This window comes from Bubalus bubalis, chromosome 3 (assembly GCF_019923935.1).
Source record: "Bubalus bubalis isolate 160015118507 breed Murrah chromosome 3, NDDB_SH_1, whole genome shotgun sequence".
Lineage (NCBI taxonomy): Eukaryota > Metazoa > Chordata > Mammalia > Artiodactyla > Bovidae > Bubalus > Bubalus bubalis.
This window is the reverse complement of record NC_059159.1, coordinates 132,300,729-132,327,829: the sequence shown is the minus strand read 5'-3', so window position 1 is coordinate 132,327,829 and position 27,101 is coordinate 132,300,729. Positions and strand designations below refer to the sequence as shown.

Genomic DNA, 27,101 nt, shown 5'->3' with positions numbered 1-27,101 from the left:
GCTCTGGAAATAGGAGCCAGGACTTATTTTGGTTGCCTGGGTAAGGAGGGCCCTCAGTCAGTGTGCAACGAATGAAGTGGGTGGCCAGATGAATAAACAGCCTCATCGGGGGCTTGTGGGTTCCACCATAGAAAGCGGACAGACAAAGGGGCTGAGTCTCTGTCTGGCCAAGGACAGTAGGGATCCCAAACAATGCTAAGCAAAACAAAATAAAAACTAGCACTTGTTTAATAGCAGGTTTTAAAGCACTTCCCCCACCTCCACCTCACATCTCTTTAAAACAACTGATTCATTCAACCAAGAATCACAGAAAACCTTTACGTGTCTCTGGAGAGTAAGTCCGAAGGGGAGAGGGTCTGGGCCTCAGCGTGCCACTCAAGGTAGTCCAGGTTTATTCTGAAGGCAATGGGGACAGCCATGCAGTGTCAGGTGGAAAGAGACACTACCGGAAGTGAACTGAGACAATGGGGCTGCTGCTCGACCCCTTCAGGCCCCTCTCAGGCTCTGCTGCACCACGGACAACAGGCTGGATTTTCAGTTCCAATCAGCTAACTCCGCCCCTTCAACATGATCCTCATTTGATAATAAATACCATAGCCTGGCACCTGCAGAGAGCTTTAAGCTTTATAAACTGTGATCACTGCAAACCTGGTTGCATTTTCTTCCAAGACTCGATTAAGTAGATCTGAAAGGTAGGTAGGATGAGTATTATTACTCTACCCTGTTTAAGGAGAGAAAACTGGGGATGAGCAGGATCAGCTAAGAAGGATTTGTGGGCATTCATTCAACAAATACTTAACTGAGCACCTACTATGTGCCCGGAACTGTTTCTGGCAAAGGGAACACCGAAGAGAACAAAGGAGTCAAAAATTCCTGCCCTTTGGGAGCTGACATTCGAATGAGGAAAGACAGACTGTGAACAATGGAGATCATATTACAATTATGAAAAAAACACTAAACTATGTAAATAATACATATAAGTTAATGGTATTGTGGGTTACAGGGTAACACATGCTGTGGAGAAAAGCAGGTCTAGGCAGTAGGGAAGTGAGAGCAAAAAAGGAGGGGAGAGAAAGGGCAGGTTTATCCAACTGTGACTCTGTGATCAGGGAAGCCTGCAATTTAAAGGAGACAGAGGCAGAGTCCCCTGAAGGAGAAGAAAACAGATTTAAAGAGTATCACAGATGCGGAGTGGACAGGTCTTGGAAGCATATGGGGAGAGGGGAAGAAGGGCAGAGATGGGGGAAATGTTGAAGACCATCCCCAGCCTTCTGAGGAAGGGGGCCCAAACCAAAGGGAAGACCAGAGGAGAGGGCAGGATGTCCATGATGAACACTGAGGCAGCCAACTGGACATGTCTCCAAGGCAACAGGACACCCAGCTCCCAGACAGACCCGACCAGAGACACAGATGTGCAACCCGTGAGTTATCAGTACCCAGGTAGAAAAAGAGATGTGTCCCGAGAGACAAAAAGAAGGTGGAGGACAGAATTCTGAGGAAGACCAGGAGGCTGCCTGTCATCAAGAGGGACCGGGAAAAAGGTAGCTGAATTTATTAGCCAGGAAATCGCTGGTAGCCTAGTGGGGTTTCAGCAGAGCGGTGGGTGCAAAGGAAATCAACCCTGAATATTCACCAGAAAGTACTGATGCTGAAGCTGAAGCTCCAATACTTGGGCCACCTAACACGAAGAGCCGACTCACTGGAAAAGACCCTGATGTTGAGAAAGATTGATGGCAAAAGGAGAAGGGGGCAGCAGAGGATGAGATGGTTAGAGAGCATCACCAACTCAGTAGACATGAATCTAAACAAATTGCAGGAGACAGTGACTAAATAGATGCAAAATGCCAGAGGTCTGGGGGGAGGGGGGAGGTGACAAGGGGAAGAGGTAAAAACTGAGTGTCAACCATCCTTTCCCAACATTTGTTATTTTAAGGAGAAAAAACTCTCGGGGCACATGGGGTCAAGGTGAGCTGCCTGGGGTTGGTTTGTTATTTAAGATGAGACAAGTATGGATTCAGAAATGCTCTTAAGAAGGAACCAATGGCTGGAGGTGGGGGTGGGGTAGAGGCCAGGATACTGGAACTGGGTTACTCAAGAGACAGATGACCAAAATAACTATGACCGTGACCTTTATTGAGAACTTAGGCACCAGACACTGCAGCAAAAGCTTTACATATGTCATGCCCACTTTTTCAGTAAAAAAGAATCTGGGTCTTGGGATTCATATTCCCAATCTGTAGACAAGGAAACTGAGCTTAGAGAGGTCAAGTAAGATGGCCCAGGTGAAAAGCCAGGATTCAAACCCAGGTGTACATCAGTGGTTGCTACATCCACTGATTCTCCTTAGAAGAAGGAAGAACCCTCTTACTTTACAATAGGAGAAGAGGCAGGGGTTGGCAGGCTAGTGGGAAGGACAGTTAGAGGAAGAAGAATTTGATGGAGTCCGGGTTCCTCTAGGAACAGAGAGCAAGATGCTGCACTGAGGCTGAAAAAAGTGGAAGGGTGGGAGTCTGAGAAGCAAGGTGGTCTGAAGCAGCTGCTGAGCAGGATGGAAGCCGACTGACCAGAGCACAGGGAAGGCCAGGCTGGGGCCCCAAATGCCTGGCACACAGGGCAGCAGTGGACACAATGTGAGGGTTTCTCCCGAAGGGCTGGGCTTCCCTGTGGGCAGTGGGTTGTCGGGGATCAGATGTGGGCAGGCAGGTGTAGGAAGATCCAAAGGCAAAGAAACTATGGGCTGGAGAGTGGCTGCAGTGATGGGCTGTGGGGGCCAGGCTGGATGAGGAAGCCAGGGATGCGATAAGATGAGACAGAGAAGAGGTGAGAGTCTTCACACAGCGTGACCATGAGAAAGCTGTGGCCAGACTCTGAGACGTCTGAATGCACGATTTCAGGGGTAGAAAGGTTCAGGGCCAGGACAAGGCCCTTAGAAGTAACAACCATGGACCTGAGTGGAGTAAAGAATAGAGGAATTTGGGACTTCCCTGGTGGTCTGTGCTTCCAATGCAGGGGGCATGGGTTTGATCCCTGGTTGGGGAAGTTCCACACACTGTGCAGTGGGCAAAAAAAAAAAAGAATGGAGGCATTTGGATATTAGTCAAGTGGTGACCAAAATGGAACACTCTCAGGATGATAATAGAATTCAGGATGGACGAACAGTCTGTGAGCCAGATGTCAACATCCAGAGGATGAAGGAAAGTGGCTGGATCACGTTGTCATTGATGATGATGGTACTGAGCTGAAAGGTCCCACCCAGAGGACAGTCCTACACAGGAGGTAATGATAAGCACTGTAAGGACTTCACCCTCACAGATACCCAGGTCATCAGTACCATTTTTTCCTTCTTTTATAAATGGAGAAACCAGGCAGAGAGGTGAAGACATTTGCCCCAGGTCACACCCAAGTGGGAAGCAGGACCACAGTCTGGCTCAAGAGTCCCTCCCCCTACCCACCCCGCCATCCCAGTGGAGAAGAAGGTGAGTGGTAACACAGGGAGAAGAGGGACAGATGCTGGTGGAAGTGGATGGCAGGAGCCTCAAAGGGAAAGGAGAGCTTGATAGGGTGAGCAAGGGGAGAAGAGGGACAGATGCTGGTGAAAGTGGAGGGCAGGAGCCTCAAAGGGAAAGGAGAGCTTGATAGGGTGAGCAAGTAACAGTGGGAGGGTCGCAGCCCCAAGGTGCCTGGTTTAAACTAATGGGCATCATCTCTACCTGAGAGGCATCAGGGAGAGGCCTCAGGAGAAGCGCTGGATGTCTATCGGCACAGGGAGGAGGAAGGAACATTCAGTGAAGATGTAAAGGAGTCAATTACAAGGAACTTTCACAGGGTCCAGGGGAAAAATAAAGAAGGAAGCCAGGGAAAGTTGGTTCAGGAAAGAGAAAGCAGGAAGGAAATTAGCTTCTGCATTTCATAGATAAGGAAACTACCAGAACTCCGAAAAGCTAAGTGTCCCACCCAAACGTAAGTCAAAAGCCTGGGATCTGAACTGCCCCAAGCCAGTTCTCTGCCGGTGAGAATTCAGGCTCAGAAGGAGTCTGAGGGCACATCTGAGACTTCCCTGGTGGCTCAGACGGTAAAGCGTCTGCCTACAATGCGGGAGACCTGGGTTCAATCCCTAAGTCAGGAAGATCTCCTGGAGAAGGAAATGGCAACCCACTCCAGTATTCTTGCCTGGAAAATCCCATGGACAGTCAAACCTGGCAGGCTACAGTCCATGGGGTTGCAAAGAGTCAGACACAACTGAGCGATTTCACTTTCACTTTCACTTGCAGTTAAAGTGATTGGAGGAAGCTTCCTATGAAAAATGGCGACAGTGAACATTCCAAGGTGTTGACTGGGAGAGGAGGGCAGGCTTTGGGCCAAGCAGAACTCACAAGGAAGATTTAAAAACAAAAAGAAAACTCTCTGGGCAGGAAAGCTTGGGGATTCAGGGGAGACAGGAAAAAAGCCAGAAAGTTCGGGGGTTCAAGAGAGACCGCCAAAGGCTTCCTTGAACACAAGCAAACCAGTTCATCCAGGGCGTCAGGGAATGCCAGAGGGGTCCAGACCCGAAGCCTGTAAACAAAGGAAAGCAGGACTCGAGTTTGGAGACTGGTCACCACCCCAAAGATCGAGGGGACAAAGGCCCTAATCAATGAAAGGGCCACAGTGGCTAAAACGTGCCCAGGGGCAACCAGGAAAGGCACAGGATGCCCACTCCACAGAGTGACGCCCTCTGCCTCACGTGACAAGCCCCCTACCTCAAGGGCACGCCCCCTACCCCTTGTGCACCCCAAGGCGTGATTTGAAAAATGTACTTGAACTCCCCCTCCAAGTTAGCCCCAGTGCCTCCCCCTATTGAAGATCTGAGGTTGCCTTGGCTGCCTGCTGTAATCTCAGGGGCTACCCTCCAAGCCCTCTGCCGTGGCCTTGCCCTCCCCCATTTCCGGACAGAGGGGGCCAGCGGCAGGCAGGAAAGTGGCCACGTGGGGGCCAAGCGCTGTCTCTGGGACCAGATCCCTGCCCCCACTCCTCCAACAGACCCCAGGCCTGGGCATCAGCACGTGGCCTGGGCATTCATGAAACAAACTGTTAACAGTACAGAAGTTCAAAAAGAATTCCTCGCTGGACTCCATGCCACTCCCAGATCCACCTTATAGAAAAGTGCTCCTTCCCACTGAAGGAGGATGGCGAAGAATGGAAGGGCAGGATCGGAAGGAGACTGAAAAATCACTGAACTTTTGTTGCAAAAAACGAGAGCAACTTGGGATTTCACACTCTTTCGAAGTGGAGTGGCATCTCCTGGGCTCTATGTGGTTTTGAAAGCACTGGAGTGGGTGGGAGGGAGGGACGCTGGCAGCTGCCTTCATCACCCCGTCCCGTACTGAGGACCCTAGCAGTCTGCTTGGCACTGCGGAGACCAAGATGAGCAAAGCCAGAGGTGGAGAAACACTGAGCTGCCTGGCACCTGCCCGCCTCGCTGCTGCTGCTCCTCGGAGCTCAGCACTGCCAGGGACGGAAACCCCTGAGGCCAAGTGAGGCTTCCAACTGGCTCAGCACCCACCAGCTCCTAGAGAGAAGGCTTAGACTTAACCAGCTCTGCCGGCTGTCAGTGCCCTGCCATCCGGCTGCACCCTAGCGGGGCAGGAGGGCTTCCCCCAGCAGAGCTTAAAGGGACTGCGTTTCCCTGACAAGCAAAGCAAGAGAAGGGTCAGCGGAAGTTCTCTCGCTTCAAATCTTTCCTGTTTCCTTCTGCCCTTGCTTTCGCCACCGCGGGACGCGGGGCATGGTTGGAGAGCGGTGTGCCTAATCTGGTTGGAATTTCCTCCTCCACCCACCTGGCATTCTCCCCACAGTCCTGAGCGCTCCGGACCAGGGGTTCTCACGTCCACCCTAAGTGCTGGTCTAGGCGACCACACCACTGGCCCCTCTGGAGCACCAGGGGGAGAGAGGCATACGGCAGAGCTGCTGCAAAGCCCCAGCTGGAATGCAACAAGTCATGGCGACCTCTGGGTGACAGCCCTACAGGGTCCCCTCGCTCCCTCCCTTGGGACCACTGCGAGGTCCTGGCAGCCTGTCCCTTTACAGATGAGTAAGCAGTCATATGCCACTACCGTGGGGCCAAGGGAGAGAGGAAGACACAGAAAGGAGGAGGAAAGTTGCCAAAAGTCTTCTAAATCCCCACTTAAGAATCACAGGCTGTTGACTGCTGGAACTCGAGAGGTGTTAGTGATGATGAGGTTCAGTGTTTTCTCAGACTTTTTGGCCTAGCCAGAGGTACACTTTGCACAGCCACTCAGGGAACACACATACACACAACCCAGACTGTCACAGAGCAACAGTACTTCTTACCGCATGCCACACATGCTTGTATTAATATTTTGTACTCTCACCAACCTGGCTTTTTAAGAATGTTTCTCCCACTAATGGTCACCACCCATTTTGAAAAATGCAAGTCATTAAGGGGACATTGGGTGGAAGGGATTTCACAGAAAAGTATATGCAATATTACAAGGTGAAGCATTAGCCAGGCTGACTTTCCACACTTAAGACACAACAGAGCAGCTTGCTGGGCTCAGAAATCAAAGTGACCAGTCCTGAGCACCATGGTCCACACACCATACAGGAGAGAAAAACTGGAAAACACAGGCCCATCCAACATGCACACTGAACTTAACAAGATCAAGGTTAAAAATATGTGCCTTATAAAATTAAAAAAAAAAAAAAAAACAAACCTTTTTTTTCCTTTCAAGATACAATTTACATTGATTGGGCTTCAAGTATAATTAATTATTTCAAATTGCAAGTAACATAAAAAGAGGACAATGAGTATTCTGTGTTCATAGAAAGGGGGACAGGTGAAAAATAGGAAATATTAACTGGTCCATAGCCCCCATTTTCCTAGTGACAGAACAGTGCCTAAAGAATGAAGCAAGTTAGGGGCTGGGCTTGAACCCCAACCCAGGGCTCCTGACTCAGTCACTCACAGTCTCCACCATCCCTGTTATTTAAGAAGAACACAGTGAAGGTCTCCCCAAGTGGAGCATTTCCTTGGTCCCTGACATCTCATGTTGGACATTGACACTTGTGTTGGTTTCAGCACACCTCTGTTGCAGCCTTGCTGGGGTCACACAGCGGGGCTCATGCCACTTAACTCTCTCTGTGCTTTTTAGCCCCACTGCAAAATGAAAAGAGTAATCCAAGGAAACTGTAGCAAAAAAAAACAAAAAACAAAACCACCAAGACGTACTTTAAAGCCAAACCGGGATGCTCAAAACCAGAACCCCCAAGGGTCTTTATTCAGAGCCAGGATTATAATCCCAGAATCTAGAAATTGTTCCTTGTTAGCTAACCCAAACCTGTATTTTATTTATTATTTTTAAAATTTTATTTTATTTTTTGGCTGCACCACACAGCACGTGGGATCTTAGTTCGCAGACCAGGGATCGAACTCGTGCCCCCTATGTCAGAAGTGCAGTTAACCACTGGACCACCAGGGAAGGTTCCCCAAACCTTCATTTTACAGTCAAGTTCCACAAAATGACTTGCCCAGGACAGCTAAACCAGCTCCTTCGACCACACACATGACATTAACCCATCCACAAGTGAAAACTGCTACAGAAAGCAATACTAAGTACATAGTGACAAGTGGATCAAAACATACCAACACCTAGAGAGCAGAAGGAGGCGCAGGGAAGAAACTAAACGAAGAAACTAAACATAGATCACACATTTCAAACACATGCAACTAATCCCTCGTAAGGGGCTTCCCCAGTGGCTCAGCAGTAAAGAATCCACCTGCCATGGAGGAGATCCAAGAGATCTAGATCCCTGGGGTCAGGAAGATGCCCTGGAAAAGGGAGTAGAAGCCCACTCCAGCACTCTTGCCTGGAGAACCCATAGACAAAGGAGCCTGATGAGTTACAGTCCATAGGGTTGCAAAACAGTCAGACACGTCTGAGCGACTTAGCACGCACCCAGGAGTGTCACAGGGAGCTCAAAAGGCATAACTAACCCTAAAAACAAGCTCCAATGATGCCTTGAACCAAACTCACAGCAGAGGTCAAGAGCCTCAGAAGTGGTCTAGTTCTTTGACGGCTCATGCCTGCTCAAATAACATCTCCCAGCTCCTAACCTTCCCACACTCTGTCCAAGGCACTTGAGACAACAACTTCAAATATGGGGACTTTTTATTACATGTGAAGGATTATTTCCTATACAAATGCCACCTGGTGTCCGTCCACGGTCTTTCTTGGAGTGACTTTGAAAACCTAAGAGAAAAAATCTCCCTGTGGCCTCCATAACCCTGGCAGGCAAGGACGGTTCCTTTAATCTCCCTCTACCATGCCGGAGAGCAGAGGGGTGATGACTAAGACCCAGAAGCACAACATAAGACTTGGGGCTCACCTTAATGTGAATGCCCATGGCCTTCTCTCTGGACTGGTGTCTGTCCAGCCACTGACTGCCAGCTCTAAGAACTGCTCAGAACAAGGAAAACCCTCTGCATTAGACATTCTGGCCTTCCCACCGCTCATGTGGGGCCAGCATCAGAAACAAGATACAGACGCTAGATGGGGAACTCTGTTGGGTCTGCCTTCCAAGATAACTGCCACCTAGAGAAGTCCGCAAATCTCCGAAGCACACCGGGGCTGGAGTCGGCGGATACCCGTGGTGCATGAGCCCTGGCAGGCTAATCCCGTTCACCGCTCTGTGCCTCAGTTTCTTCATGTTAATTCCCACGGCTACTGTACGAATTAGATGAGTTCTGCCTACAGAACTGCAATGTATCAATAATAGTATTACTTCCCCGTAGCACTCTATCCTCTGGCCATTCTGTATCCTGAACAAGCTGACTTAGTGCAGCTCAGGCAAAAATCCGTCTGTTTAAAGCTACCTCCTGACAGCAATGCATTTAAAACTACCCGGGAAGCGCGGGGCAAACTGAACGGCTATTACACAACCCATAAGAAAGGCTACGTAGCATGCGCTCTCCCTGCCTGCCCGCCTCCCTACAACAAAATGAGAAGGCAAATGTCACTGTAAATCTCACTGCCTCTCAGCCACTCGGCTGCCAAAGGGCGGGCGGCCGGGCCAGCCGGGTCGGGGCCACGTTTCTAGGCGCGAGTGTGGTTAGCGCTCCCGGCGGCGAGCCCCTCGGGGACGGCGCACGTGTGTGGGAGCCCCGATCACCCGGCAGCGGCCAGCTGACGCCACTCGCCGCGGCTCGGACACCGAACGCGCCAGTGGGAGCCGCGACCAGCCGGGACCGCAAACCCTCCGATCGCGTGGCCAGACGTGGTAAGACTGCTCAAAGCCATACCGGCCGGCTCCTTCTGGAGCCCCGCCGCCACCGCCGAGGCCAGCGGTGCTCTCCCCTTCTCCTCGCCGGCGGCAGCGCCGCCAGCAGCCTGGGCCTGGAACTCGGCGGGAGCGGCGAAGCGGGGCGCCGGCTGGGGCACCCTCGTGGGCGCGGGGGGGGGGGGGGGTTGCCCCCGGGCGCCCAAGCGCACAGCGGAAGGAGCTACGCGGCGCACTCCCAGGCGCCCCGGCTGCGCGCGCCAGCTCCCGGTGGGACCCAGGAGATCCGGGGGGCGCCGCGGCGCTAAGGAGAGCGCGGTTGCTGAGGGCTGCTTCCAGGCGGCTCCCGCGCGGGATGCATAAGCACACGCGTGCGCTCGCCCGTTCTCTAAAGTCTCCTGGCGCCTCACCTTCACTGAGTCTACCGGGTACATGACCGAGTGCTCCAGGATCCCGGCCATCGCTCCGGCTGTCATGTGGGTGGATAAGGAGGCGCTGGTCGGCAGGTTCTCATAGTCCTCCGACCCGGCGTCCTTGCAGCCGCCGCCGCCATCTCGGCTGTCCCCATCCATCCTGCGCGCCCTAGCCTGGCTCCCTACGCCGCCGCGGCGTAGCTCCATTCGCCGGCTCCGCGCGGCGCGGGAGGCTGCAGGAGGCGGGCGGGGCGGGGGAGGGGGCGAAAAACTTCACTTCTTTAAAGTGGGAACCACCTCCCCGGTGCTGCGGGGCCTGACGCCATGGCGGGCTGGGGTGGAGCAGAGGGGCCCGAGACACCAATCACTGAAAATCAAGAGACGGGCTGCGGCCGCGCCATTGGTGTGCAGGATAGTGGGGACCCGCCTCCCTGTGTGACGTAACTGTCCAGTGCAAATTTCCAAGCTACCGGACGGGGGCGAGAGGAGGACGTGGGGTGTCCCGGGAAGTCGTCTTACCTCCTGGTGGGGTGGTGCTGCCTGGCTTGGAGCAGGCCAGGGGGGCAGCTGCTGGGAAGGGTCACCCGGATCGCAGAGGGGGAAGTGCTTGAGGCTGGAGGGGGATCCGGAACAGCGGCCAGTCTACCTACAGAGCCCGGGGTTTTGTTGCGAACAGTATTGCTCAGCAAGCTTTGGCATTCCTCGGGCCTGGAGCAGCGAAGTTACTGTGAATGTCATTTATAGAGCAATTATTGTGGCTGGAGGAGGAGTGGGGGCGCACGTAGGGGTGGATGGAGTTCCAGAATTGAGGACCCACTGCGCGATACGAGGGGTGCACCTCCTTTTCTGCAGCACAAGAGCATGTACCGTGGAGGGAACAAAGTGATATCTCGAGATCCTGCGCCAGGCTGCTTCGTTGGCGCGAATACTAAAGTTTTTCTTTCTCAAAAGAAAACACGTGATTCGTAGAGCAAAGTTTATTTCTCCTTATTCTCACAAAGGGGCTAAAGCCACACAGCCCTGGACTGGTGAAGACGATAAGTGGTCACCAGGATGAAGCCCTTCTGAATGGGCACCTTCAGCACGTTTTCCTCAGGCAGGAAAGGCTTTAAAAGCCTGGCCTCACAATAGAGAGAAAAGTGACGAAGAGAGTAAAATCTTGCAGCATTGCATCTGCCTGGGCTTCCCCGGTGGTGCAGTAGTAAAGAGTCCACCTGCCAAGCAAGGAGACCCGAGTTTCATCCCTGGGTCAAGAAGATCCCCTGGAGGAGGAAATGGCAACTCACTCCAGTATTCTTGCCTGGTAAATCCCATAGACAGAGGAGCCTGCGGGGCTACAGTCCATGGGGTCACAAAGAGTTAGACACAGCTGAGCACCTGAGTGCACATGTATAGTTCTTTAAAGACTCCGGTCTTCTAGTTCATAAACTCATCCCAAGCTATTAAATATCTTCTTAAATAAAGTGTAACCCAGGTTACTTTATTGTAACCTAAATAATAATGTCTTCTCCATCTGGGAGGAAGAGGGAGGAATCAAAAATTAGGGGAGTAACCTGTCTGTTTATCTAAGGCTCCCTGAAATGTGTGTCTAAATGTGCATGTTCTGGCTTGAGATTTGGCTTGAGCTGATCAACTTTTACTGCACCTTATCCGTAGAAGACTTCTAGTCAGGAAAGCTGTTCCTTGAGATATGAAAGGGTGGGGGAGACCCTGAAGATGCTGTATCTCCTCCTTGGCCTCACCCTGGTCCCAAGATTCGAGTCACAGTCACCCAGACAGCTCCCCAGGATTTGAGATTCAGTGATGTGAACAATGTCAATAGAGGCTTCAAGACCTAGGGGACTGTTTCTGAATTTTCAGTAGCTGGCAATAGTTGCTCCCAAGAGAAGTGCTAAAGATGGGATAGGTAGAAACAAACTCTGCATTTAGTCATTCCTGGAGACAAATTTCCCTGCTTTTGCTAAAGGTGATTTTCAAGAAACATTGGTTAAAACCTGTTCATACTCATTTAAAAATAGATACCCTTTAACCAGTAAGTATTAACTCATCATCTCACTTCAGTGACCAACACTCTGAAAATACAGGATGCTCTTCAAAGCATTGTTCATAGTAATAAATAATTGGAAACAAGCTAAGGGTTCAACTAGAGAGGAATAGCTGAGCAATTATGATACTTGTGTTAGTGAAATATTATGAGGCCATTAATTGTGGTTATGCAACAACATGGGAAATAATTATGATGTAGGTAAGAAAACAAAGCAGAGCACTACATTCACCAAGATGTAAATATGCACATAAAAAGAGTGAAGTGGTTATGGTGATAGTGATGTAGGATTACAGTTATGTTTACTATATTTTTCAGACAATGCTTGTATTGTTTCTGTAATTGAAAAAAAATATAAAGAATGAAAGTGGATCATTCTTTGTAGGATCTACTCTCTCAATGGAGGAGAAAACCCCTGAACTCTGCAGTGGTGATATTGGTGGAGAAAAGTCAGCCCGTAGATGCTTAAAAGCACTCTTGGCATTTGTGAACATCCTCATAAGCTTCACAGACATACAATTTTTTAAAAATTTCATTAAATGTTAAGCTGAAACATTTAGAAAATCTTCAAAATATTTATTATGAATATTCAATATTTTTTCTCACCAAATGTGGTAGTTATAGTGGTTTGGCCCTCAATACCTTAAACTTCTTCTTGTACTGTAGTGGCCAGAAAATTTAAACCACATTTCTTGCAGTCGGAGTCTGCTGCTGCTGCTAAGTCGCTTCAGTCGTGTCCGACTCTGTGCTACCCCAGAGACGGCAGCCCCCTGGCTCCCTCTGTCCCTGGGATTCTCCAGGCAAGAACACTGGAGTGGGTTGCTATTTCCTTCTCCAATGCATGAAAGTGAAAAGTGAAAGTGAAGTCGCTCAGTCTTGTCTGACTCCTAGCGACCCCATGGACTGCAGCCCACCAGGCTCCTCCAGCCATGGGATTTTCTAGATATGACTTAAATTCTGACAGCTGAACTAGAGAGTTCTGGGAGGTGGAAGGCAAATAGAGACCACCATCCTGCTGTTTTGCTGTTGTATGCTGCCTAGCAAAATCCTAGACCCTTGGATCAGGTGCACTTGGGGTGGGCAGTGGCTTGCCTATTACAATAGCATCACAGTGTCTGGACCCCAAGTTCATGGATGTTGAAAGGCAGTTGTGGCAATGGGAGTGGCAGCAGGGAAGGTGGCAGCACCATAGCTTCCATAGGTGGCCTCCTACACCTTTGAGGATTCGGTGGGGCTTCCCTTAGGAAGCCAGTTACAAGTTGTGAGTCTGGGAGTCATCTCTGGAGACCTCGCCTAGGTTTCCCATTCAGCAATATACTGTACAGTAACAAATGGGCATCATAATGAGGGAGGTATCTCTGGATGTCAGAATACAGTGGCCAGCCCTGGTGCTCGACCTCTGTGGAAGGCCTGCTGGGAGGGGGGTGACATCCCCCAGACACTGTGACCCAATGCTCTGGCCCCACTGCCAACAAGAAGGGAACATCACAGGGATGCAAGGACAGAGCTGTGATCCTGCCCTGGGGGGTGAACCAGGAGACTTGGATGACTTGCTGGTTCCAGCTGAAACATAGGGAAGATTCCTGAATGTTGAAGTTCTGAAGATGTCTTTGGTTCCTAGCTGCCTTCACCCAACTGAAAGTCCACTTAGAAGCAGGAAGCCACAGAGAATGTAGGGGGAATAGCACTTGAGTTGGAATCACAGACATGTTCAAGCTTGGGTTCCACCTCTGACCAGTTGTGTGACTCTGGCCCTTTTGATTGGCTTGCTTCCACACCTGCTGATGATGAACATTAGTGATTAACACGTTGTTGTTATTCAGTGGCTAAATCATGGCTGGCTCTTTGTGGCCCCATGGACTGCAGCACACCAGGCTTCCATGTCCTTCACTCTCCCAGAGTTTGCTCAGACTCATGTCCATTGAGTCAGTGATGCCATCCAACCATCTCATCTTCTCCTCCTGCCCTCAATCTTTCCCAGCATCAGGGTCTTTTCCAGTGATTTAGCTCTTCACATCAGGTGACCAAAGTATTAGAGCTTCAACTTCACCATCAGTCCTTCCAGTGAATATTCAGTGTTGATTTCCTTTAGAGTTGACACACAGTGAAAGAAATACAGAAACAAAAAAATACAATAAAAGCCTACAATGAATTATATATAATTTGAGAGTGTTTGGAAGAAGGAAGACAGAAGGGAGTTAATGCTACACAGGGAAGACATTCAGGCTTTCTCCAAAATCTTGCTTTTCTCACAATAATTACTCAAGTCCTGTCATCTGCCTACCCACTCATGCAATGCACGTATATATTAACACTCTGCCCAGAATTTAGTCAATGCAGTGTCTTCCCCTGGGGCTCTAGAATTCCTCTACCAGGGGCGGGTGGCGGGGGAGGGGTGCATGAAGGAACTGCATGGTGTGATGTCTCCTAGAGCATAGTGTGCTGGGTACCTGGTGTGGATGTGCATTTTGCTTTTTTTTGTTTTGCAATGTGCACTCCTCCACATTTTCATTATTTTTAAGTCAAGGGTTTATGTTGGGAGGGCTGAGAGGGCCACTAGACATGCAGGATCCCTCACTCATTTATACATCTGGCCCTGTAATCCCAGAAGCTTTTGCTTTCCCAAGGACAGCACTGTGTTTGCTGAGGAAGCAAGGACTGTCCTAAAAGCTATATCTGCGATTCATCCTTAGGGATGTGTCTCCTCTTGAGACCGAAGAAGAAATGGAGACAAAAAGCTAAGCTTGTTCTAGAGCCCTCCCACCAAATAAGAAAGGGTGGGGGCAAGCCTCCAGGCACAGAAGACAGAGAGCTGCCTCCGTTTACTGGTCTTCCTTTTATAAAGGATGGTGACAAGAAAGGGTCAGAGCTAGAGGTTTAATCAGGGAATTAAGTGTTGCCCAGCTCCACTGGACAGTGAAGGAGAGAGAAGCCTGGTATGCTGCAGTCCATGGGGTCACAGGTTGGACATGACTTGAGTTGAATGAACAATAGCAATCTCCCAGGAGCCTGCCAGTTTGTCGCAGACCCTGCTGCTTAAGCCCCTTGTGATAAGGCTGGAACCCCTTGCTGTGATACATGGTGGGATCCACAGACTCCCTGTCTTGTGGATTCCTGTGCCATCCTCCCTGGCAGCTGCCCCCTGCACTTTCATGGATGAGGCTCAACGATGCCAGTTGCCCCCTCCTCACATCATGGTCTCTGCACTGTGGTCATTTCCACTCTCACTCAAGAGCCCATCACCTAGTGGATGTCTCAAGGCCCCCGGGTGGAAGGGGGAGCAGGGGGCAGAAGAGCCCTGAGGCCCCAGTGGAAGCAAAGTATTGGCTCAGTTTTGGGTAGGGTGTGCCAGAACGGTGTGTTTGCATGGTGATCTTGAGCCCTGCATGGCCACCCACCGAAAGAGTTTGCACCTGTAATCTTTCCCTCTCCTCAGCCTTTTCCCACAAATATACTGAGTCCTTTGTAGCCTAACAAAATCCCTCTTTCTGGCTCCACACCTTAAACTATTGCCCTATTTTACTCCTCTATCCTGAAGTCCCCAAAAGAATGACTGCCTTGGCTACCCCTCCTTCACTAGACTCCTGAAGACTTCCTGTGGTTTTTATCTCCTGCACCTTTCTAAAGAAGCTCTTGAAAAGATCACCCATGACCACACTTCCAGATCAGCCCATCTCTCCCAGCACAAACCTCTCAACCCGGCCTCCCCTGGAATTCCTCCCTTACTTCCACTCTTTTCCTGCCCTTCTAACAATGCTCTCTGCCTCCTTCGCCGCCTCTCCTTCCCCATAGGATGTCTCAGCGCCCCTTACCTTCCCTTTGGTCCTCGCTTCAGTTTCCATTTTCCTATTCCCAACCCTGGCTGGGCTTTCAATTCTGACCATTTCTCTGCACTCCAGTCCCATATTTTCTTGTGCCTCCCAGATACCTCAGTCAGTTCAGTTTCTCAGTAGTGTCCAACTCTTTGCAACCGCATGGACTGCAGTATGCCAGGCTTCCCTGTCCATCATCAACTCCTGGAGCTTGCTCAAACTCATGTCCATTGATTCGGTGATGGGTCTTTTCCAATGAGTCAGTTCTTCACATCAGGTGACCAAAGTATTGGAGCTTCAGCTTCAGCATCAGTCCTTTCAATTAATATTCAGGACTGATTTCCTTTAGGATTGACTGGTTTGATCTTGCAGTCCAAGGGACCCTCAAGAGTCGTCTCCAGCATCACAGTTCAAAAGCATCAATTCTTTAGTGCTCAGCTTTCTCTATGGTCCAACTCTCACATCCATTCATGACTACTGGGAAAACCATAGCTTTGACTATATGGACCTTTGTCGGTAAAGTAAGGTCTCTGCTTTTTAATATGCTGTCTAGGTTAGTCATAGTCAAGGAGCAAGCATCTTTTAATTTCATGGCTGCAGTCACCATCTGCAGTGATTTTGGGGCCCAAGAAAATAAAGTCTGTCACTGTTTCCATTGTTCCCCCATCTATTTGCCATGAAATGATGGGACTGGATGCCATGATCTTAGTTTTTTGAATGTTGAGTTTTAAGACACCTAGCTCCACCTGAAGCTCAGACAATGGAGCAGGGTCCTAGGGCCATCGTCACAAAACACCCTAAATGGGCAGCTTGAAACAACAGCATCATACTGTCTCACAGCTCCGGAGGCTAAAAGTCCAAGGTCAAGGCATTGGCAGGGCCACGCTGCTTCCAAAGAGTCTAAGGAAGTATCCTTCCTGGCCTGTTCCTAGCTTCCTGTGGCTCCCTGGCAATCCTCGACATTCCATGGCTTTAGATGTGTTATTCCAGTCTCTTCCTCCGTTGTCACGTCCCTATTTGTCTCCATGTCTACACGCACATTTCCCTCTTCTTTTTTTCTATGTTTATTTATTTAATTTATTTATTTGGCTGCATCAGATCTTAGTTGTGGCGCAGGGGATCTTTGTTGCATCATGCAAAACGTTTCATTGCAGGACAGAGATTCTCTAGTTACGGCGTGCAGGCTCAGTAGTTGTGGCACATGGGCTTAGTTGCTCTGCAGCATGTGGGATCTTAGTTCCTCTGTAGCATGTGGGATCTTAGTTCCCCAACCAGGGATAGAGCTTGCATCCCCTGCATTGGAAGGCGGATTCTTAACCACTGGACACCGGGGAAGATCCCATTTCCCTCTTCTTGTTAGAACAGCAGCCATAGTGGATTAGGGGCCCATGCTACACCAGGATGACTTCATCTTAACTTGATTGTATTTGCAGAGATATTTCTAAATAAGACCACAGGTTCTCAGCAGACATGCATGTTGGAGGGGCACTACTGAGCTCAGGACAGGGAAGTAGAAAGACTAGAGCTACAGATCGAGGTGGGAGACACCTGGGTTCCAGTCCTGACTCAGATTCTTTGCCCCCAGTCCTTAGATCTACGAGAGGAGCTGGACCCAAAGAGGTGCTGATTGCCCTCCAGCTGAATCTTTCAGATCTAAAACTGAATTCATAATCTTTCCTCCTACTTGGCAACTCCTTCTAATGCTACTTTTTCCTGTACATTTTACTTCTGTTTTACCAGGTGACAGATCTGCAAGTTCAGTCATTCCTGACTCATCTCCTTTCGGATCCTTTCAACCAGGGGAAGATCAGGACTCTGAGAGAATGTCACGTACAGCTATGGTGACTAATTTATCATCCAAACTGGGATACTTTTTGAGTGACAAGGGGCATCTGTGAGAATTCCACCAGGACAGAAAAAGGTAGCTTTGGAGAAACTAGGATATGGTCACCGTACTTCTAGCCAGACCTTGCTTTTCCATCCCTGAAAAGTGAAAGTGTTTGTCACTCAGTCGTGTCCAATTCTTTGCGACCCATGGAGTTAGCCTGCCAGTCTCCTCTGTCCATGGAATTCCCCAGGCAGGAATACTTTAGGAAGTACCCATCCCTGAACATCCTCCCTAAACCCGTGGTCCTACACCCTCCAAAGGGAGGGCTCTTCAGGTCTCTACCTGTCAAAGGTGCTCATTTCTCAGTTCAGATGCTTCCCCTTCCAGGAAGCCTTCTCTGACCCTAGAAGTGAGCTGAACCCCACCACTCTTTCATGCCTCCTTCATGGCTCTCCCAACCTTCCATTTATTCTTACAGTTATATGGTCTTAAGTTCCTTGAGGATGTAAATTGAGTGAACAATCAAGATTTATTGCAGGAATAAGCGTTTCCTTCAAAGGAAGTCCATATTCCTATAAAATAACATTAAAATTGTGCATGCATCTGTGATCACCAAGAAGTTAAACCATGTTGTACCATAGATCCCAAGGCTCTGAACACAGAAAGTTGGTGGAGAAGAGATAAAAAGGGGACATTTGCTTTTCTTCCAAAGCACATGTCACAAATGCTAAAGGAAGGTGCTACACTTCTTGGGAGTGTGGATTTGCAAAGCTTGAGAAGTAGAAGAGACTTGGAATATGACAAAGCCTATAAGCCCATGGTCAGAGCAGCCTGGCAGGCTACAGTTCATGGGGTTGCAAAAGAGTCGGACAGAACTTAGTGACTAAACAACAACATGAACCCAACCCACAAGTGACCAAAGAAATCTAACAGGTAAAATAACTTGTCCACAGACACAGGAGTGCATAGTGGCAGAATTGGGGTAAAAACCCAGGTGTTCGATTCAGTACTTTTTCATTCACCTGCTTTTGAAATAACCCTGGAAGCTGATAAGACTCCTTTATTGCCGTCATTAGTCTTATCTGAGATGCCTGTTCGGTAAAAATCAATAGTCATCAATGCTCCTCTCTAGTCATGTTGACATGACACAGCACATTAGCACACGGCCATATATGCCAGATTCCACAGGGCAGTTTGAAACTGAGCCCTACCATCATTAAGAATTTGTTGGGCTTCCATGGTGGTTCCGTGGTAAAGAATCCGAATGCCAATGCAGGAAACACAGGCTCGATCCCTGGTCCAGAAGGATCACACACGGAGCCACAAAGCCTGTGCGACACTACTATGCTCTAGAGCCCGGGGTCCACAGCTTCTGAGCCCACGCCCTGCAACTACTGAAGCTGGCGCTCTAGAGCCCGAGCTCTGTAATAAGAGAAGCCACCGCATTGAGAAGCCCGGGCACCACAACTGGAGAGTAGTCCCTGCTCTCTGCAACTGGAGAAAAGCCCACACAGCAACAAAGACCCAGCACAGCCAAAAATAAAATAAATAATTTTTAAAAAATTTTTGGGAAAGGTAAAGGATTTGGTGTTCATGATCCTCCAGGAAGCATAGTTGTCATATTTCCAGATGGCTGAGCATAGAGGAGGAGCTCCTTAGGAGGTGATATTCCCATGTCTGGAACCTCCAGGGCCTGTTCTTCCCATGGACAGATTCTAGTCTTTCAGTTTCAACCCTAAGGTCATTTCCTCAGAAAGAACAATGTAAACCTGTCCCACAATCTCATTTTTAAAATGTTGATTCTTTTTTATTTGTTTTTGTTTTGGCTGCCCTGGGTCGTCTTTGCTTTTGCTCAGGGTTTCTCTGGTTCCGGTGAGTGGGGCTACTCTTCATTGCAGTGCGTGGGCTCTAGAGTACAGTCTCAGCAGCTGTGGCACATGGGCTTAGTGGTCTAGCGGCATGTGTGATCTTCCCAGACCAGGGATAGAATCAGTGTTCCCTCATTGGCAGGTAGATTCTTTAACCACTGGACCACCCAGAAGCCTCATGATCATTTTTTTTAAATGTATAGCACTGATTACTTTCTTAAATTATCTTATTTGACTATTCTGTTTCTTGCTCTCTCTTTCTATTTCACACACACACTGTAAGTTTCAAGGAAACAGACACTGGATATCACATCTTCACAGCTCTGTCCTCCGTGCCTAACACCATGCCTGGCACAAAGTAGGCTCTGAGTGAATAAATGCAAATGAATTAATAACAATCACCTCTTCCAGGAAGCCCCCCTGACCCTGACAGCCCTCACAGCTTTCTTCACTGAACTCCTCTAGGAGTGTGTGCTACCTCACCTCCAGGACATTTATCACTTACTTCCTTGTCCTGTAGTTTGTTTCAGTACACACCTTAGTCCCCCATCTGGATCCTAGGTCCTGGAAAGCAGAGTCTCTGGTTTATGCTCCTTTATAGACCCAGAACCTAGCACAGATTCCCGCACATAACAGGGCAGCAACTGGCTCGAGTTTAATCAATCGAGGAGGAAACAGAGCTTAGCAGAAAAGGTGCACTTTGAACTCAAAAGTCCTGACTTATCACTTACTACCTAGCTGTGTGTCCTTGGAAAAATTACTTAGCGTCTCTGGGTCTAGTTTCTCAATTGTAAAATGGACACATTAATTCCTATGTTGTAGGATTAAAAAATAAATATAAAGAACGCTTTATATGTATATATATGTGTGTGTATGTGTGTGTGTGTGTATGTATAAATATATTTGGGGGCTTCTCTGATGGCTCAGTGGTTAAGAACCTGCCTGCAGTGCAGGAGATGAAGGTTCAATCCCTGGGTTGGGAAGATTCTCTGGAGGAGGAAATGGCTACTCACTCCAGTATTCTTGCCTGGGAAAAAAAGAGTCAGACACAATTTAGAGACTAAACAACAGCCACAATATATATATTCAGAAATGTCATTTCCCCATTTGTGTTTGACAAGTGTTTCTCAGCTCTTACTGTGGCCATGGACATTTTTCATAGCATGCTAATGTTCATTAAGGATTTTCTGTCTCTTAACCAGCAGTTAATTTTGTTTTTTAAGGGTTCTTTTCTTTTTTTTTTCAAAAATGAAAGTCTATAACATTTTTATCAAAATGTTTTTGATACATGCAAGCATATTTAATGAGGGCATGAACATGACTTGCTACATTTAACAGCAGTCCCCAACATTTTTGGCACCAGGGACCGGTTTCATGGAAGACAGCTTTTCCATGGGCTTTGGGGCAGGGTTGAGGGTAGTTTGGGGATGATTCAAGCACATTACATTTGTTGTCCACTTTATTTCTATGATGATTACATCAGCTCCACCTCAGATCATCAGGCATTGGATTCTAGAGATTGGAGACCCCTTATTTAGTAGACTTCTTTTCCATATGATAATTGTTTGCTTGCTCAGTCGCTCAATTTGTGTCCAACTCTTTGCAACCCTATGGACTATAGCCCGCGAGGCTCCTCTGTTCATGAGATTTCCCAGGCAAGAATACTGGAGTGGATTGCCATTTCCTCCTTCTGGGGATTTTCCTGACCCAGGGATTGAACCCACGCCTCCTGCATCCCCTGCATTGCAGATTCTTTACCACTGAGCCATCAAGGAAGCCCCCATTAGATCATGCTGCTGCTGCTGCTGCTAAGTCACTTCAGTTGTGTCCGACTCTGTGCGACCCCTGAGATAGCAGCCCACCAGGCTCCCCCGTCCCTGGGATTCTCCAGGCAAGAACACTGGAGTGGGTTGCCATTTCCTTCTCCAATGCATGAAAGTGAAAAGTGAAAATGAAGTCGCTCAGTCGTGTCCGACTCTGATCGACCCCATGGACTGCAGCTTACCAGGCTCTTCCGTCCATGGGATTTTCCAGGCAAGAGTATTGGAGTGGGGTGCCATTGCCTTCTCCGCCATAAAATCATAAAAAGGACCAATTCAGATTCTCACCATTTGCGTCATGTTCACAAAAGTCACTTCAAGAGCTATAGCCTTCTCTCAAAATGCATCAGTTTGGCGTGAGTAAAGCATGTTTCTTTTAAAAGGCTGTGCACTTACTCAGGTGTGAGGTTTTTTACAATGTTGCACGTTTATCCAGAGGGAAATACAGAGAGGCTGCTCTGTCGTTTAATCGCCTGGGCTGTGACGGCAGTGTGCTCATTTAATCTCCGTGTTTCTCCATTCCCAGACGTTTGGTGTCCAAGTCATGCTAAGCAATGGCAGCTTGTTGAACTCTGGAGAGTTTTCTTTATTCCCTCCTTTCATTCTCCCTTCCTTCTTTCCCTCTATCCTTCCTTCCTCCCTTCTTCTCTCCTCTCCCTTTCTTTCTTCCCCCCGCCCACCGCGCCCCCCCCACCGCGCCCCCACCCCCCACCGCCCGGCCAATGATAGTTAGATAGATAGATAGTTAATTCATTGAACCACTTAGCAGTTGTGGCAAACTTTTAAGCACTTTCTCGTATCTTATCTCATTTGACCCTTAGGGCTGTTATTATAGAGTTAGATGGAGAAATGCTGGCCATGTAATGTTATCTTATGATTGGATTGATTTGTAAGCTGTACTACCCAAGGAGTTGATTAATAGAGCTAATATAAGCAAGAAAAGAGGTGTGACATAGTACGCTGTCCTTGACCAAGTTTGGTTCAACTACTTTTTTTTTTATCAACTACTGGAAAAAATCATGGAATGCAAACTTATCAACCCCTTAGAAGACACAATACTAGGAGGAGTAGCTCCTTGGAAGGCTGAAAGTCAAGGTTGTGTTTTAAATCTCTAAAAACATAAAATTGTACCCTTAAGTCCTGAGCCTTGTGGACATACAAGGCAGGACGGAGTCCTCCTGGACTGATACGACTTTATGTGATACTGGAGTTGCCTGTCTGCTGAGGACAAGCTACAGCTCCCTGGATTTTTTCCTGCCTCTCTTCACTTGGATGGTGGCTATCTGTCCTTCCAGTCCCCAGTTAGATGCCATTTCCTCAGGGAAGCATCCTGACCTGACAGCTTTGCTTCTAGTTCTCAAGCTGAAAGCTCCGGAGTCATCCCAAAGTCCTAATTGTCACTCATGTAGGATGTAAAATTTATCAAGAATCATCCTGCTCTGCCTCCAACAGACAGTAGAGTTGTATTTATTATTTGTGTGCAGACTAATTATTATTATTTATTATTTATTATGTTGTTGTCTGTCTCCTATCAGTAGAATGTAAGCTTCCCAGGAGAGAGATTTCTGTTTTGTTCATAGATACTTCCTAGAATCAGCAATCATACCTAATACTAGTAGGAACTCACTAAGTATAGTTTTTGCTTTTTAAAAAATATTTATTTTATTGATAGTTGACTTACAATGTTGTGTTAGTTTCTGGTATACAACCAAGTGATTCAGCTGTACATATATATAACAGCTTGTGCTGCTAACTCCAAACTCCCAATCCATCCTTCCCCCACAACCCCTCCCTCTTGGCAACCACAAGTCTGTTCTGTGAGTCTGTTTTTGTTTAGTAGGTAAGCTCATTGGTGTTGTATTTTAGATTACACATATAAGTGATATCCTATGATATTTGTCTTTCTCTTTCTGACTTACTTCACTTAGTATGATTTTCTGTAGATCCATCCATGTTGCTGCAAATGGCATTACTTCATTTTCTTTTTAGCTAACTATTATTCCATTTTGTGTGTATATATATATATATATACACACACACACAATATGTGTAGTATATATATAATATGTGTATTGTATGTATATATATACAATATGTGTATTGTATGTGTATATATATACACAATATGTGTATTGTGTGTGTGTGTATATATATATATATCTCTCTTACATCTTCTTTATCCCTTCATCTGTTGATGGACATTTCGGTTGCTTCCACATCCTGGCTATTGTAAATAATACTGTAATGAACATTGGAGTGCATGTATCTTTTCAAATTATGGTTTTCTCAGAATATATGCCCAGAATATATGGGATTGCTGAATCATATGGCAACATGTTTTTAGTTTTCTGAGGAATCTCCATAAGTTCTTCATAGAGGCTGCACGAATAAGAATTTATTCTTAGTGAGTAAGTGAATAAGTGGGGGTGAGTTAGGTGCCCCCCTGCTGTGCCCCCACCTCACCCTGCAATCTTTTCATAAGACTTCATACTCTGTCGTGTAGTAGGTGTTTTTCTACTTAAAAACATATCTTTAACAAACCATGAATAAATTCTGGTTGTCATGTAATGGTTAGCTTGTCTGACCATTTTGTTAGACTGGGAACCACAAAGAGTCCAGAGCTGGTCTGCCTGGCTGACTGCTTACCCCCAGCACCCGGCACAGTGCCCTATGCAGAGAAATAGCACATTTATTGAGTGCCAGGCACACTTCTCATGTTTGGGCACTAATTCACGTAATCCTCACAACCACTCAGTGAGGCCGGTTCTGTTACTATTATTATTTTATAGATAAGGAAGCAAGGCCCTGAGAAGTTGAAGTCCAATGACTCATTGTAAAGGATGAATCTCGGATTCTGACCTAGGAAATCCGGCCTCCGAGTTCAAGCTCTGAACTACTAACTGAATTGCCTCACCTTTATGAGCCAACCAATAAAACTTGTTCAATAAATGAATTGGTGAAATAAGGCTGCCAAGAAAAGGCAACACATTCTTCAGCTGTGTGAGTAAAGGGTCAAGGAAAGGGAAGTTAATCCTGGAGTAGAGTATAAGTCTGTTCAGTTTATGGTCATTCCTCTGAATACGAGAAGCTTCCTACATGTATGTGTTTAGGGTGATTCCTTTTGAACATGAGATCAGGAAGTTTCGTGTATGCATGCTCAGTCACTAAGTCATGTCCGACTCTCTGTGGCCCTATGGACTGTAGCCCTCCAGGCTCCTCTGTCCATGAGATTTCCCACGCAAGAATACTGCAGTGACTTGCCTTTTCCTACTCAGGGGATCTTCCTGACTCAGGGATCAAAAAAAAACCATGTCTCTTGCATCTCCTTCATTGGCAGGCAGATTCTTTACCACTGTGCCACCGGGGAAGCCCCTCTATATCAGTGCTTTTGTTCAGTAACTAAGCCATGTCTGACTCTCTGTGACCACTTGGACTGCAGCATGCCAAGATTCTCTGTCCGTACCATCTCCCAGAGTTTGCTCAAATTCATGTCCATTGAGTTGGTGATGCTGTCTAACCATCTCATCCTCTGTTGCTCCCTTCTCCTTTTGCCTTCAATCTTTCTCAGCATCAGGGTCTTTTCCAATGAGTCGGCTCTTTGCATCAGGTGGCTAAAATACTGAAGCTTCAACTTCAGCAACAATCCTTCCATTGGCAGTCCGTCAGGGTTGATTTCCTTTAGGATTGACTGGTTTGATCTCCTTGCAGTCCAAAGAACTTAAGTGGATCTGAAGACTTAAACCACAATGGCAGAAAGTGTGGAAATTAGGAAACACTGCTCAGTCTTTGAGGAGGTGGTGGTTCACATCCAGGGATTTTTGTGGGCAGGGACCCAGTCTGATGCTCTTGTTCAAGGGCAGACCTGGGTAGATGGGTTTAAGTCACAGGAAGGCACAACTGAGCTTACTTGGTGGCAGAACTGATAGTTAGAGACATTCAAAACCTGAGAGTCAGGATTTTCATGGCAGTCTGGTGATTAAGACTCCCCCTTCCAATACAGGGGGTGCAGGTTCAATCCCTGGTCAGGGAGTTAAGATCCCACATGCTTCATGGCCAAAAAACTAAAACATAAAACAAAAGCAATTCTGTAACAAATTCAATAAACTCTTCAATAAAATGATCCACATCAAAACAGTCTAAAAAAAATCTTGAGTGTCCATCAACAGATGAATGGATAAACAAAAAGTGGTATGCACATACCATGAAATATTATACAACTTTAAAAAGGAAAGAAACTCTGACACATGCTACAGTGTAGATGACTCTTAAAGACATTACACTAAGTGAAATAAGCCAGACACAAAAGAACAAATTCTATGGGGTTCCAACTACTTGAGATACCTAAAGTAGTCAAATTCATGGAGACAGAAACAACAATGGTTACCAGAGTCTAGGGGGACAAGAGAATGAGGAGTTATTGTTTAACAGGTACAGTTTCTGTTTCAGATAATGAAAAAGTTTTGGAGCTGGATGGTGGGAAGTTCATATAACAACAAGGAAATGCACTTAATGCCACAGAACTGTACACTTTAAAATGATTAAAATGGTAACATTATGGTACTTAATCACAGTAAAATAAAATTTAAAGACAAACAAACAAGGTCTGCGCTCTGAGATAATAGGATTCCCACCATTGGCAGTGAACAAAGGGAGACCAGATATGAGGGGAAATACATGGGCACTCGTGAATTTGGGTGGGAGTTGGACTGAGTGGCCCTTAAGATCCTTTTCAGTTTGTAAGTTTTTATTTGTTTTTAACATTTTGGAGGCATTTACTAGGCATGAACTATCTTGTTGAATCTCTATCAGTCTGTAAGAAAGCACTGTCCTCGTCTCCGTCTTATAAACAGGAAATGGAGGCATAGAGATCTCCGGTCTTGCGCTCAAGCCCTTCCGGGTTCTAAGGCTGAGGATGGGGACTCCAGAGACAGCACTGTGGTATAGCACAAAGACTGCGCCGAGGATGAAACCTAGAGGCTTAGGTGACTTATGTGAGGCTACACTGAGCTAGCCAGGTCTTCCAGTAACTCCATGCTGCCTCCCTACGCTTTATGCCTCCTCCCTGGGGGCATCAAATGCCCCCAACAGCTTCTGAGGATGTTACAAAGGTCAAGATGTCCTATGAGAAGCATAAAGCCTGAACCAACACTGACTGTATCATTACTGTCTTTCAGAGTCAATTTCTCTGATTAATAAGCAGGCTACCTTGTTATTTCCATCACAATTTCCCATGTCACCACCTCTATGTTTCTTTACTTAAAAGGTGATTGAAAATAATGGCTGGAGAACACAACCGCTTCCATACACTCAATGCCCATTTTAATTTTATAAGCATTGCACTCTGTATTTGAGATGGTCTTTAAATGCTTTGAAGCAGAGTCGACCAGCACTGCCCAATAGAAATACAGTGCCATGAATGTAATTTTAAATTTTCTGGTTGCCACATTAAAAATAGTAAAAATGGAGAAATGAATGTTAATAATATATGTTGTTTATTCCAATTTATTCAATATATTTACAATGAGATATTTTACATTCTTTTTTCAAGCATGCATGCTCAGTAGTTCAGTCATGTCTGCTGTAGCCCACCAGGCTCCTCTGTCCATGAGATTTTCCAGGCAAAAATACTGGAGTGGGTTGCCGTTTCCTACTCCAGGGGATCTTCCCGACCCAGCGATAGAACCCATGTCTCCTGCATCTTCTGCATTGGCAGGGAGATTCTTTAACACTGTGCCACAAGCTCACTTTACCCTTTTTTCATATTGTCCTTGAAATCGGTATATATTTCATACTCACAGCACATCTCAGTTTAGACCAGGCACATTTCAGGAAGTCTACTCAACACTCTGTAATGGCCTGCTTGGGAAGAGAATCTTAAAAAACTGGATACATGTATATTCCTAACTGATTTGCTTTGCTCTACACCTGAAACTAATATAACACTGTAAATCAACTATACTCCAATATAATATTTTTTTAATTTTTAAAAGTTATGTTCATACTATACTGTAGTCTATTAACTATGAAGGTGATCCCTAGG

At 47.2% G+C, this 27,101-nt stretch overlaps 1 protein-coding gene and 1 long non-coding RNA gene across 9 annotated transcripts in view; one reads left to right on the top strand and one right to left on the bottom strand.

The window, feature by feature from the left end:
- SLC25A37 (solute carrier family 25 member 37) overlaps positions 1 to 10,021 on the bottom strand; it is a 47,279-nt gene extending 37,258 nt beyond the window's left edge. Inside the window, exon 1 of the mRNA XM_006069545.4 lies at positions 9,687 to 10,021. Coding sequence (XP_006069607.1) covers positions 9,687 to 9,896 — 210 coding nt within the window. The 5' untranslated portion in view covers positions 9,897 to 10,021. The remainder of the gene's footprint in view (positions 1 to 9,686) is intronic.
- LOC123332894 overlaps positions 8,993 to 27,101 on the top strand; it is a 71,976-nt gene continuing 53,867 nt past the window's right edge. For all 8 annotated transcript variants that reach the window (XR_006550054.2, XR_006640872.1, XR_006640873.1 and 5 more), the window contains exons 1-2: positions 8,993 to 9,276; positions 17,286 to 17,466. This is a non-coding gene — a long non-coding RNA (uncharacterized LOC123332894). The remainder of the gene's footprint in view (positions 9,277 to 17,285; positions 17,467 to 27,101) is intronic.